The 14500-nt window shown below is 44.8% G+C and overlaps 1 protein-coding gene across 1 annotated transcript in view; it reads right to left on the bottom strand.

Moving 5' to 3' along the window:
- Positions 1-14500, bottom strand: part of PLXNA2 (plexin A2) — a 568789-nt gene that overhangs the window by 178348 nt on the left and 375941 nt on the right. Inside the window, exons 7-8 of the mRNA XM_069633272.1 lie at positions 4281-4434; positions 3514-3610 (exon numbers count right to left, since the gene is read on the bottom strand). Coding sequence (XP_069489373.1) covers positions 3514-3610; positions 4281-4434 — 251 coding nt within the window. The remainder of the gene's footprint in view (positions 1-3513; positions 3611-4280; positions 4435-14500) is intronic.

Consider the following 14500-nt stretch of genomic DNA (forward strand, 5'->3'; position numbering starts at 1 on the left):
ACTTCAGCACGGTTCCATGCCATTTCCTTACAGAGATTTCATCAAATTACATTTCACAGAAACATTTTACCGCCAAAAGATTTGGTGGAGACCTCACACTCACCCCATCACGCCCCACCTTTCTAAATACCTAAATCCACATCCCATACGCATATTTGCTGTAAAATGCCGTAAAACCTGTTTGGTCAAATAATTTTCAATGCAAGTGGCCTGCAGCCGAGGAAAACTGGCAATCCCCTTCAAGCACCACCTAATAGCCAAAACTAAAAATGAGAAGCCTTCACTCAGGCCGCCATAATAGAAAGGAGGGCAAAGCACGTCTCTTGGCTTTATCCATAAAACCCCTTGTCATCTTTTGACTAACTTTTCAAATGAAGATTCATCAACTTTCATATATGTTTCCTACCAGGTAGACATCACATTTATATTTTCTGGAAGTAACGTTTTTTCAGGCTTAACCGCAGACTCGTTCATCTGTATTCACTTTACTCTAATGTACGTTAATCTAGTCGGTGTGGCTATCCTGAAAACATGGGGTGGATTTGGCTCTTGGGAGCTAGCTACTGTTGGTCCCCACTGTCCAACTCGTGCCCTCCACCCACTCTCTGCTTAATGTCCGCTAGTACGTGTAGACCAAAAGTTCTATCTGTCGACGGCTCTCTGCCCCTATTGGCCAGTTCGCCCTGTCATTCTCTTGCCATCGCTTTCTAGTCCCTGTAAAGCATGTATGCGTGCATGCATGTGTGTGATTTATAAAGCACACACTCCGCTGGGACGCAATGGAGTGCTGGACATAGAGCAAGCACCAATCACAGGTAGAGTGGGAGGGGCGGCAGAGGGTGCTGAGATGAGTAGGGGGAGCTTCCATGGACAGTGGGCCTAGCCCTCGGCAAGGACAAATGTCTACTCTCATTTGCCAATTCGGGAATGTTGCATGGCCGAAGGCCATGCCCCATGGACTGTGGAGACTGGCCATGGCTGGAAGCCATGAGCACCAGCCATTGGTCACATTATGAGGGTATAGTGGACAGTGAACTAGGATGCAAGGTAGGTGCAGTGGATACCGGGGGTGGTTTGGTGCGGTGGGCTTATGGTCGAACATCATGTCGTAGGCAATTCAACCATGACTTGCCTCCCCAGCATGCACTGCTGAAAACGACACACATCAGTATGCGTTGCAAAAAATATGCTTGTTAAAGGAGGTTTATTGTTCTTTCATATATGTTAAAAGAGGAATGATTAATAACTTATATACAGTGATGTAACATCGTGAATCATTTTCACGAGTTATAATTGCTAAGCTTACCCTAACTGGCAAATTTCTGGGGGTTTTCGGTGTTACTTCTAACCCCAACGTCCCTTTAACACGTTTTTTCACTGACTATATATATATATATATATCTGTATATCTCGAGGATCCAAGAGCAATACAATTACCCAGAAGACCACGTGTGTCTTGCATTACACTTCAAGCCCTGCCCTGGAGCCACTCACCCATAGGCTGCAGACACATATCATTGTGGTTCTAGGTCGGGGGAGACAGTGACTCGTAGCCATTGCCCTGGCCGAGTGGGGCGAGGGGTGGGAGGGGAGCTCCAGTGTTTTGAACTAGGTTGCATATTTTTTGGTTAAATACAACTAATCTAAATCAGACGGATGGCAATCTCCGGACCCTTGAATCTTGTAATTTCGGGTATGCACGAGCCCACAATTCCCAGCATGAGAAGCGGTGTTGCCTAAAATGTGAGTGCCGATGGAAGATGGCGCCCGTGGCACGTGGGCACTTGCCAGTTTACGCTAGGGCACGAATGATGGCTGGCCACCTGCAGACGGAATTTCCAAAATTAAATTTACTTGTCAAAGTCAGGCTTCAAAAGTTCTCACTCTGTGCCCCCAGCATTGTAATTTAAATTTAAAGCACTCATTATGTAAAAATGTTCTGCACCTGCACCTCCGAAGGATGCAATTTAATTGTAAAGCGCCCCAGTGTCCCCGGGGCCAAGCTGACTCTTAAAAAACCTTCCACTAAAAATAATAAAGACATTGGGAGAATCTGAACATGTACTTTTGAGCCCACCCCCAACACATCAACTCTGGCCACCTTCTTCACACCTCTTGGCTTGCTGCCCGAAACCCCCCTCGGCGCATCTCCTGACTCAAGTGTGATTAAGGACAAGAGATGGAGAACATGTGGGGGGGGCTATCCAATGGGCCCGGGACACGGGGTATTCACACCCAACACTGCTCAGGAGGAGAGAGTGTTGGCAGCTGTCGAGGACTGTCTCTTTTCAACAGCTTTATTTCCTCACACGAATAAGCCCCCCTCCCCGCCCGCATCCCCCCACCCGGAGGACAAGAGCCAGTCATGTGCAGTTTTGTATGTACAGTCTAGAGTAAACTATTTGGGTTCAGAATCAGTGTGTCTATGGGCCAGGCATACACACTGAACGCAGCACAACGTAAACACGAAGGGGCTCTTTTAAATCATGGCTTAGCTGACATAAGCCCCTCTCGTGCGAGGTGTTGCATGTTGGACGCGCCCTCTAGGACACACACGGCCATACTTACTGCAAAATCCTGCGGCCTAGCCAATGCGTTGGATGTGTTGGACGCTCATTATATGAATTCTAATAAGTGAAATGCAGATCAAAACAAAGGGACAATTCAAAGTCACTAGGATTGCTATCTTGAAGTCCCTTAATCCAACATGTTTTCAAACTGTTTGCACGATTGTTTATTTATAATTTCCGCATAGAGATTGCACGATTGTTGAACAATGCATTCATCAATTTCACACCTGAACACACTCCGGTCCTCTATTCTGCATGCAAGTCTGCCCACATCAAGGCATTGTGCACCAGTGGTAGTGCCAAGCCTGGGCATGCGCCACAGCCACAGAATCCTACCAGGTGGTGAGACCTCGTTGACAGTGGGCGGAGCCAACCATAGGCCAGCCGAAGTGATTTCAGCAAACATTTTGCAAATAATTGAGGCAACCATGGCGAATGGATAAAGCCATTGCATCCCACTGGAAACACACCTGTCCAAACGCACCATCTAACAATATAATAAAAGTCCAGATGTATGTTTGTCCAATGCCGTAGCTTTGCCTGTTGTCATCTCTAGAGGGAGCTGTTGCCTTAGGATACATTGAGACAATGCCAATTTGCATAGCCTCGCCTATTGCCACCGCTAGAGAGAGCTGCTGCCTAAGGATATATAGAGACAATGCCAATTCGCATAGCTTTGCCTGCTGTCACCGCTAGAGGGAGCTATTTTCTTAGGATATATAGAGACAGTGCCAATTTGCATCGCTTTGCCTATTGTCACCGCTAGAGGCAGCTGTTGACTTACGATATATAGTGGTCCTACTGTGTTAACGTAAACCTGCACTTTGGCCCGTGTACACGGCCTGTACACTAGTATGTATATAAAAAGCTTGCTGCGACTCCTGACAAGCAACTGATCTGGGTTCAAAGAACAAGCAACAAAGAAACAAGTGGGAGGACTCACAACTGATGCGCACTGCAGTTGTAGAACTTGAATTCGGTGCCGACAAAGGTTTTCCCTGTCTCTTTGGACTTCAGCTGGAGCTCCACCCCCAGCCAATCTGTGAAAAAAAGAAAATACAGCTAAGTATTGTGCACCCCCCTTACTAAAATCTTACAGGAAGAGAATCCATCGCACAAGGAACTTGTCTTGATGCAGAATAGTTGTAATCAAACCAAACCATTAGGTGTATTGTCGTGTTTTTTTGGTACCGAAAGTTGCAATTCGGTTTGCAGCATGACCATTGCTGGTCCTGTACCGTATCGGTCGATTCACAGAAACGTTTGTTTCTAGTATTTTAAACATGTCACTGTTAGCAGGCAGTGAAATCACACACACACAAGCCTTGTTGTGCTCATCCTAGTCAACATATCACGGATTAGGGAAAATTCTAGATGCCCAGTCTGCAACCTTCCACCCTCCAGATGTTTTACACTACAAATCCCATCAGCGCATGGCAATATCGTCAATGGTGGGGGTTAATGGAGCGGTCCTCCAAAAAGTGTGGTGAGCCTCGGTATGCAAACCTTTCCAGAGGAATTCGTACGTAAACGAGAAATCCAGAGGCTGATTCTGACCACCAACGAATGCTAAGAAAAGACTGGGTCTGGATATTTGGAGGCCCTCATAAGTGCCAAGGACGGTATGCTCGTCCTTTTTGCATAGACTTGCATGATAACCTGGCAGTTAAGGGTCCCGTGACATCAGTGAGTATGATCTTCAGGACTTACCCTGGTCCATGGGGATCGTCGGCACATCTTTTGCAGCTGGAGAAACACAGACAATCAGATTGCCGGACACCTGCCCCTCCACCTCAGTCAGGTTTCCAATGGCGCAGGTGACGCCAGCGGAAAGGTCCGGAACATCGCTAACGAGAAGATTAAGCTGAAATGGAAGATGGTGAAAGGGGATTGTGCTGTAAGTGAAACTGTCATTTTTGTTGTTGTTGCAACAATCAATAAATGAAGAAATTCATGCAGTTAAACTTGTGCTTATAGTTCAATTTTTTTGAAACAGTTTATCAAGATAATCGCCCGCCCCTGGGAAGGCGGAGCACTGAACACCCATCACTGAAAAGAGTGCACGCCAACACATAGAGAGATAGGGGTGAACGGGGCTACATGGAACTCTGGAGATGTCGCAATGGCCCTCCACATCACAGGCCTTTATTTCCAAACTTTGGCTCCCAGTCCACCCCTGAAGATCGACGTCCGACGGGGGTATTGGTTGGCGCTATCTTGGATTTGATTTGAGGTGCGACAACCCTGCAAATGACACATCTAGGCACATCAGAAGCATTGACCCTCCAAGACAGGTGCCACCTCAGGCAAATAGCTTCGCAGGTCTGCATTTGGCCAGGTACAGAAGATTAGGGATAGAACCACATGGCATGGTGTTGCCCAGGTAAATTCAATCAGGCAAAGAACCACGCAGTATGTTCTGGGCAAGGTAAAGATGATCAGGCAGAGAACCTCACAGGCATAGACTTGACCAACCAAATCAGATTAGGCAAAGATCCTACAAGCCAGAGGCCCTCATTCGCAGACGCACTAGCACAGAGACACCACAGGATAAAGAGCAGAGTGAGTATATAACGCTGATCATTATTATGAAATGGTTATTTTTGTTGAAATGCAATAAGACCAGAAGGGCGCACACCTGTAGACGGGCAGAAATCAGACTTGATCTTCTTTTTGGAGTAGTGGGACATTGGAGAAGTGGGCAAAGACTTCCACCAGATCAAGAAAGATAACTTGGCTTTGACTTGACCAGTAATAACTAAAGTGATTTCCATCCACGGGCAACGTCCCTCTTAACCGAATGCCCAACACAACAGATGACCACGAAAAATGTGGATAACAGCGCAGGTCTTAATTCCATTGCCCTTCCCTACATCACAATCGTCCACTTAAGAGCCCGCTAAGTGAATAATACTCTAATCCACAGGGACAATTCTCAGTAAATGCTGGCCACTGATGAAAAGCATGTTACACTCATTCTGAGGACAAGTAATCAAACCTGCATGCCACAATTCGACATGTTATAGAAGGAATGCACGTAACTAACTGGACGATGACAATGGATGATGGCTTTTTAATTAATCTAGCAAGCATCCCCAAGTAATTTGCTTAACCTTCTCCAATTGGCCCAGTTGTGACCTCTGTATTGCACTTCACCCCAAGAGGAGGAGACAAGACTTGGCCTTACGAGAAGATGTTGATCACGGATGTAGGCCGATCTGAAACGATCAAAGTATTCCTAACTCAAAACAATCAATACATTAGTTACAACAAAAAAAAATATATGAACTCTTAATAATCTTCTCAAATGGAAACACAATCGACAACTATTTGGCCAAGCAAAGGTCATTTAATTTAATAGTATCGGTACGCAGCAATGTGGTCGAGCAGAATCATCCTTTACCACTAATGGAATGTCTACGGCTACTCAGGTCGATTCGTTATTTTAATCTAAGAGAACATATTTAATTCATTTTGTAGTGAAATTCTGATCAGAAAAATGCCACAAGTCAGCACTGTAGAGGTTTAAAACCTATATATATACTAGGGCCGTACAAGCACACTCTCAAGCCTCCCACACCCCCAACTGTTCTCGATCTCTAAATTGTAATTTTTCCAAAAAAGGGTCTTTGAATCCTGATGCGTACATTAACCCAACATATACTTTTCTGAATGTTATCTCTCTATAAGATGGTCCTTATGTGTACCAGACACCCGCCCTGTGACTGCAAACTCCTTCCTTGCTTTTTCTTACTTCGCTCTTGCTCCTATTCTCTCCCCAGCCCAGCAGACGAAGGTCTAGTTTCACCAGGTGGGGACACAATTTGAAAAGGACAAGTATCCACACTTTGAAACTAATACAGAGGTGATTTTGGTGCAGTACACAAGCATTAAAACATAAATGAATAGGCACACACACACACACACACAAAGAGACCCGCTACTCTGGTTAATATGTAGTGAATCCTGGTTATTTCATACCAAAACCTGTAGAGGAGCAGGTAGATGCTATCCTGCCAGTTCCTGCCCCCTCAGGACCATCATACTGGAACAGTCAGAGAAGAGCAATAAATGGGAACTGCATCATTCCTATACCACATCAAGTATATGAGAGACGGTATGCACTCAGACAGCCATGCAGAATGTACCCTTGCCCTGAAGGTGTGGAAGGATGTGCCATGGAAGAATGCTACATGGAAGGATGTCGCCTGCCAAGATGTCAGCATACATCAATTAATCTTAAGGTTGGACATTAAAAAGAAATCTGACGAGGACAATGGGATGTCATAAAGAAGATATATGAACCTATGCTAAAACGATATGAAAATACTGAGAAGTAACGATGTAACTGAAGCAATAAGAGTAACATGTACCTGAAGCTAAAGTAATCGTGGATTTAAAAGAGTTAAGTAACTTACTGACCAATAACTGTAAATACGCAGTAACACAAGGTGGAAAGATAACATATAGAACCATGCTATAGAGGAATATATAACATGGCTTCCCACATCTGCTGAATTTCATGGGTTTTGTTGCTCTAAATCTGCTCAACTTAACTGCACCTTAACTAAAGATTTTTTTAAATATATATAAATGTATATATATGTGTGTATATATATATATATATATATATATATATATATATATATATATATAAAATCAGTTCTAGCAGCAGGCATTTGTGATTTGTATCCATTAGTCAATTATTTCTTCTTAATTATTACCCTGTTCTGATTTGCGTGGGTTTGTGGCTGAGGAAAGCGCTGAGAATAAGGTCCTTATTTATGAGAATGCACCAAGCATCAATGTATCATAAGCTGTCATTTCAGTATTATTCCCTGGGAAACTCTGAATTCACTTCCTTATTCAGTGTTGGGCATGCGAGAGCAATTGTGTTGTGATGGTTTAGACAGTTGTCGTGGCTACAATAACTGTGTACGGAACGCACATGCACATAAATAGGCATTGTTAGCTAGCAGGCGCTCAAAACCTCATTGTGAAATGTGTCATTTAGTGTTAAATCATGGGATTTATTCTGAAGCTTAATTCTTAAGTGGAAAGAGCCAACTGTTTCAGTCCACAATAGAGCTGAAGGATATTCATCAGGAAAAAGAACAATTAACCACCAGGAATCCGTGCAAATGACACCTTTATAATTCTACTGTGCGGCACTGTTCTTTTTAATGACAGTGCATTGTTTCCTTGTCATCGTAACCCACTCTAGCTTATCTTCTAAAATAATAATAATCTGACAGGGGTAGTTCTTTGTGCATTACCCAGAAAAGGTTTGTGCTCTAGCACCTTGAAGCGCCTGTTTGTGCTAGATGGAATTACATTAATGATCTGAAACCAAATGAACGGACAGACTCAAAGAATATGGCAAGGTACTACTTTATTATTAATTTGATAAAGCAGGGCAAACTGACAGACCTCAGCTTGATTACATAGAAGTCTTATACCCCAATATGCATCATCTATGAAATCATTTTATGTGGCAAAATTCAAAGCCTATCAAGAGAAGGGATTGGTTTAAGGGAACATATCTACTTATAGAACATATAAGGATTAGTACATCATTGCTACCCCTTATCTGTAGGGCACACATTGAACTACCTCTAAACACATATAGTACTGATTGTAGCGGACAAAGCAACAGTGGATTGGTCTATGCAACATTGCACGTCAGGTTGTCCCTCAACCCCACTAAATGGTTGGCATACTATCCCAACCTTGGACTTTTGGCAGCACATACGTGAAATGAAACTTAGGTGTTTGAATCCCATCAGACTACTGCCCATTTTTCCATCCTCACTCATTGGTAGGCCATCAGCCAAAGTCTTCCCCACCTTCAAAAAGCATTTTTTCCACATTTTGTTTCCGGCTACCCCATAATAACCGCGGTTATCTTTCCCACTGTAAAAAAAGCTGCTTTTCATTTCTGAAGAGCTTTTCTGCTGCAATGCACCATGGGAGATATAGCTAAAGTTTTGAGAGAAGGGGGCACACCGTTCTCCGTCAAATTTTAAAAATTATTCGAGGAAATAACCCCAGACCCTTTGCGGAAATTGAGTCAATACTTTGTGTCCAAGTTGTTTCCTACCTGGTCCAAATGTTCTCCCTGCTGATGTGGACATCAAGCGTCGAGTTGCACTCCCTAAAGCACTTCACCACTAACAGTCAGATTCAGTGAGTAAGCATGTCGTCTTTTAATGTTGGATCAAAATATTTAAAAGCCATCAGAGTCTGGCGTTCCCACAGTATAAAGCCCAAACATTCGGCAGCATAACGTGTTTCGCGACAGGCTCGTCGCTTGTTCACAACAACTCCCCATTCAAACAGTGCATATTTAAAATCAGGTGATAAAAAAGTCAAAACAGTAGACGGACTCATGTTGTGTGGCAGAAAGGTTGGCCTTATAATGTGTGTGTGTATGGCAAGTATAATGTTAATCCATATCATCTTACAAAGATGTGTAGACCTGACCAACCAAGGATGTACCAGTGCGGTGGCATGTAATACAGTCTATATTATCCTGTAAAGAGGGAGTGTGTGTGTTATGCCCCAACGTTGGCTGTCCTGACGGAAATGTATGCCAGTGCACGGCATTGCTGCACACGTGTGCATACTGCAGGGAGAAGCGAGAGCTGCATTGATCTGATCGTAGCGGATCGACTCGCTGCACGTGTTTTTATTCTGCAGAAAAGCAGTATAATTCTGATCCTAATAGATCGACTCGCTGCACACGTGTGCGTTCTTCAGATGGAGGGGAAAGCAGCATGTTTCTGATCGCATTGGATCGACTCCTTGCCTTCCATGTCTACAAATCTCTCTATAATGCTCAAATAAAGTGCATAGTGGCATTCACTGTAATAATAAAGTGCTGAGTGTATTATTGCATGAACAGCATTGCTGCATAAAGTGCATCGTGATAACATTTACTGTGACAATAAAGTGCGAAGTGCATTGTGACGTCCATGGCTCCATATGTAACGGCAGGGCATCAAGCTGATTGTATATATGCGACCTCCCTTTATCTGGCAATTGTCGTCTTCCGCTCAATTTAGGAGAGCCCTTAAAACCTGCCTGTTCGATGGCGGTGGTAGCTAGATTGGCTCCTCTGACTCATCCTTGCAAACCATGGACCGGACAGTATCCTAGCGTATTCCCGGCCTCCCTAGTTGTTTGTTTATTTGTTTGTATTGTTTGTGAGCGCTCTGAGGCCTGCGGGTGAGTTGGCGCTTCATAAAAATCAAATAGAATATAATAGAATGTGTCCAGGACATGGAAACGATCTGAATGAGGTCCCGCGTACCACACGCGTTGCTATGGGTCTATAAATAGATACACATATCAGTTATACAGTGCCTGAAATGCGTTTTTAACTTTATTAATAACTTTTTTTTCTTTTTTAACAGATCTTTCCCAAGATGTACAATCTGGGGGGTAGGGGGAGGGGCTGTGACTACAATTTTGTTTGTAAAATGTCAGCCCAATGTGTCATATAAGTCAAAAGTTAATAGCAATTCATTTTTTAGGTTTCCTGTGGGACTCAATACTCAATTTAACAATCATAATTTATATATATATATATATCTCACACGGTGATAACACTATAAGTAATAGAAAAGCAAAATTTCAAATAAAAATGTAAATTAAAAAAGGCAAACATACCAACATAGCATAACATGGAAATCCCTCGATTACTCCTCACTTTTCTATTTGCCGAATACAAGTACATGGCTCAGAATCCTAAAATTATGACTTTTAAAACTTTTTTACCTAAAAAGCCACACACTTAACCCCAAACTCGTGGCATGTAACCTGTGGCTCCCCAGACTCGTTAAGCCTAAGATCCCTCATCATGTATTAGACCATCTAGGCAGCTTCGAGCTGTGGTCCAACACCTCTGAAGAGTCACACATTGCAAGCTCCTTACTTGCCTGCACTGCTGGCCTACATCCTTCAAAATGCTGAATAAATATATATATATATATATATATATATATAGATAGATAGATAGATAGATAGATAGATAGATAGATAGATAGATAGATATGCAGGTAGGTAGATAGATAGATAGATAGATCAATAGATAGATAGATAGATAGATAGATAGATAGATAGATAGATAGATAGATAGATAGATATAGATATATATGGTACGTGAACAAGTAGCGGGTGCACTACAAAATGCGCTGCACCGTGTTTCCTTCCTTTTTACTGCGTGTCAGAATAAAACTGTAACCTTTTAAAGAAACTGTATTTGTTTGACACTTGTATGCGAGGCACATTTTTGGGAGCATTTTCCTGTGGGTGCCATCTCCCACGTGGAAACAGAAGTGTTTTTAATTTGTTGAAATATATATTTATTTATATATATATTCTATATATTGGGTAATAGTTGATAAACTAGTTTTGATTTATTTTTGTTTACATTATTAATTCTGCATTATGCGCATTGTATTGTTTTCTTAGAATCTTTTGACCATTTACAGGTTATTTGCTTGATTCACTCTTAAAGGAGAACCCTATTGATGAGGTGATTAACTTTCATTGTTTGAATCTAACAATGTACAATATATTCATTATATCGTATATTTGTTTAATTAGAAATTAAAGAAAATCTAAAGCAGCAAATCGAAATATAATTTGAAACTAGAGCTAATACCGTAAGGAAGGAATTTGGCAAATTCCCTTAACCATGGACTTTTTGGATCCAAAGCATCCCCGCACGACTACAACCTTAATCCCTTGTTTCAAAAACGTTTTTTTCTCCAAAAATGTGTCCACTATTAGACCTTGTTGCAGAATTCCAATTGAATTAAATCATAATGCACTATATTTAAAAACTTTGTCCTCATTTTTATTTCTTATTTGGTTACTATGCACATTTGATATTTTGCATTCAAGGAGTTCACCAAAATCCCGTCATTTCAATCACGATCTCTCTGAAGAAGTCCCCCGATGAGTACATACGCGGTAATTTCTAACTGCAAGGCTTTCTCTGGAAAACCTAGGCTCTGTGAACGATATGTGCCCACCGTGGAGGATACAGTGGAGGATACAGACTGAGGAATATGCAGAGGCTTACATTAAGAACAGCCCTGCACATTGCAGGCCAACCCTGCACAGAAGCTCCTGGACCTCTTCCTAAGTCCAAAGCAATGACATGAAGCCGGTTTCAGGAATATCGGGTATTGCTTGGGAGGCAAGGTCTCAAATTCATAGAGATATGGGTTTGGCCTCTTAAGAAACATCTTGTGGTGGGAGCAGTTGTGATAGGCAGGGAGGCGCTGTGATAGGCAGGGATACGCTGTGATAGGCAGGGAGCCGCTGTGATAGGCAGGGAGCAGCTGGGATAGGCAGGGAGCAGCTGGGATAGGCAGGGAGCAGGTGGGATAGGCAGGGAGCAGCTGTGATAGGCAGAGATACGCTGTAACAGGCAGGGAGCAGCTGTGATTGGAAGGGATATGCTGTGATAGGCAGGGAGAAGCTGTGGTAGGCAGGGAGCAGCTGTGATAGGCAGGGCGCAGCTGTGATAGGCAGGGAGCAGCTGTGACAGGCAGGGAGCAGCTGTGATAGGCAGGGATATGCTGTGATAGGCAGGGAGCAGCTGTGATAGGCAGGGAGCAGATGTGATAGGCAGGGAGCAGCTGGGATAGGCACCGAGCAGGTGGGATAGGCAGGGATACGCTGTGACAGGCAGGGAGCAGCTGTGATAGGCAGGGATATGCTGTGATAGGCAGGGGTACGCTGTGACAGGCAGGGAGCAGCTGTGATAGGCAGGGATATGCTGTGATAGGCAGGGAGCAGCTGTGATAGGCATGGAGCAGCTGTGATAGGCAGGGAGCAGCTGTGACAGGCAGGGAGCAGCTGTGATAGGCAGGGAGCAGCTGTGATAGGCATGGAGCAGCTGTGATAGGCAGGGAACAGCTGTGATAGGCAGGGAGCAGCTCTGATAGGCAGGGAGCAGCTGGGATAGGCAGGGAGCAGCTGGGATAGTCAGGGATATGCTGTGATAGGCAGGGAGCCACTGTTATAGGCAGGGAGCAGCTGTGAGGGGCAATGGTTGAGGGGCGTCCTATCAGCATATCACTCAGAGGTCGTTGGCAAATGGTGGGTTTGCCATTACCCTCAAAGTTTGCCATTTAAACTCTTATCACATCAGGAACTAAAGACCCGGCCCGCTGAATTCTGACCTCTCCCTGACCCCGCTCACCTCCAGCCTACACACCTAACCAACCCAATCTCTGCCCCTTCAACCCTTCTATCCCCACCCCTGTGGAGGCCTGTGTTGCTTGCCAGCTCTTGTCACGTGATATAATACTCTGCACTTGCACATCGCACTGCACACTGCACTTGGCGGAAGATATCAAAGCACACTGCAGTCCTTGGTGGAGTTTAGTGCAAGGCCCGGGAACCTGGGAAACAGGGGAATGTGGGGGTTACTGGGGTTTCATGAGATGTGCTCTCATCCATGACTGCTTGTCAGACTTTCAGAGCTGGAACGGCCGATCGTAAATCAAGACGGCTGGTCTGTGACAGTGGTCGAAGTGAGCGGGAGCGGTCGGGAGCGGTGCTCCTCTACTTTTTTAAATTACGTTTTACAGCTCCTATACTTTTTTTTTTTTTTTAGAAAGAAACCGTTCTGGAATGGTTTCGTTTTAAAATAAAAGTGTAGGAAGAAGTTGAAACTTGCACTTTCAGTGCACTGCACTGGACGTTCTCTTAAACAGCAGGTGCAAGTGGGGGTTTGTTTTGTGTGTGGGAGGGGGCGTGGTGATGGGGTTTGCGGGGATTGGGTGCAGGCCAGCAGGGCACATAGTTCCACTACTTCTTTTTTTACACCTCGACCACTGGTCTGTGACCCCTATCAAACTCTCCAGATGGGCTGCAGGGGGTACGCTTCCAGTCCCGTCCTCGCTCTGGAACCCTCGTGTTGTGGCTAATGGCGGTCGCTGCAGTGCGAGGCGTGGCAAGGAGCACTGGGACGAGTAAGAAGCACAGGGACGAGGCAGGAAGCACAGGGACGAGGCAGGAAGCACAGGGATGAGGCAAGGAGAAAAGAGACGATGCAAGGAGAACAGGGACGAGGCAAGGAGAACACAGGCGAGGTAAGGAGAACAGGGGCGAGGCAAGGAGAACGGGCGAGGCAAGGAGAACAGTGACAAGTCAAGGCGCACAGGGACGAGGCAAGAAGCACAAGTGCGAGGCAGGAAGCACAGGGACGAGGCAAGAAGCACAGGGACGAGGCAAGGAGCACAGGGACACAGCAAGGAGCACAGGTACGAGGCAAGGAGCACAGGGGCGAGGCAAGGAGCACAGGAACGAGGCAAGTAGCACAATGACGAGGCAAGAAGCATGAGGACGAGGCAAGAAGCACAGGGACGAGACAAAGAGCACAGGGACATGGCAAGGAGCACAGGGGCAAGGCAAGGAGCACAGGGACGGGGCAAGGAGTACAGGGACGAGGCAAGGAGCAGAGGAACGGGGCAAGGAGCATGGGGAAAGCCAAGGAGCATGGGTGCGAGGCAAGGTGTTTGTGGATGAGGCAAGAAGCACTGGATCCGTCTACCTAAAGAGAATGTGGAGGAGACAAGGAGCATGAGGACCAACCAGTGAGAACACGGATGAGGCAAGAAGCACAGGGACGAGGAAGGAGCACAGGGATGAGGAAAGGAGAAAAGGGACAAGGAAAGGAGCATGGGTGCGAGGCAAGGTGTACGGGGGAGAGGTAATAGCGTGGGAACGAAGATTGGATGCTTCATCCAGTACATAGCTAAACCATGGCAGATGTAAATACTGGGTACGCTAGAAAGGGTAGTACTGGGTATGTTAGTGGACCCCCAACACCCCACTGTGGGTATGATTTTATTTGGGAAAGGCACGTTCTAATGATCAGGCACAATGTGGTGTCAAATTAGGTATTT

This window comes from Ambystoma mexicanum, chromosome 13 (assembly GCF_040938575.1).
Source record: "Ambystoma mexicanum isolate Mex_15411 chromosome 13, UKY_AmexF1_1, whole genome shotgun sequence".
Taxonomy (NCBI): Eukaryota; Metazoa; Chordata; class Amphibia; order Caudata; family Ambystomatidae; genus Ambystoma; species Ambystoma mexicanum.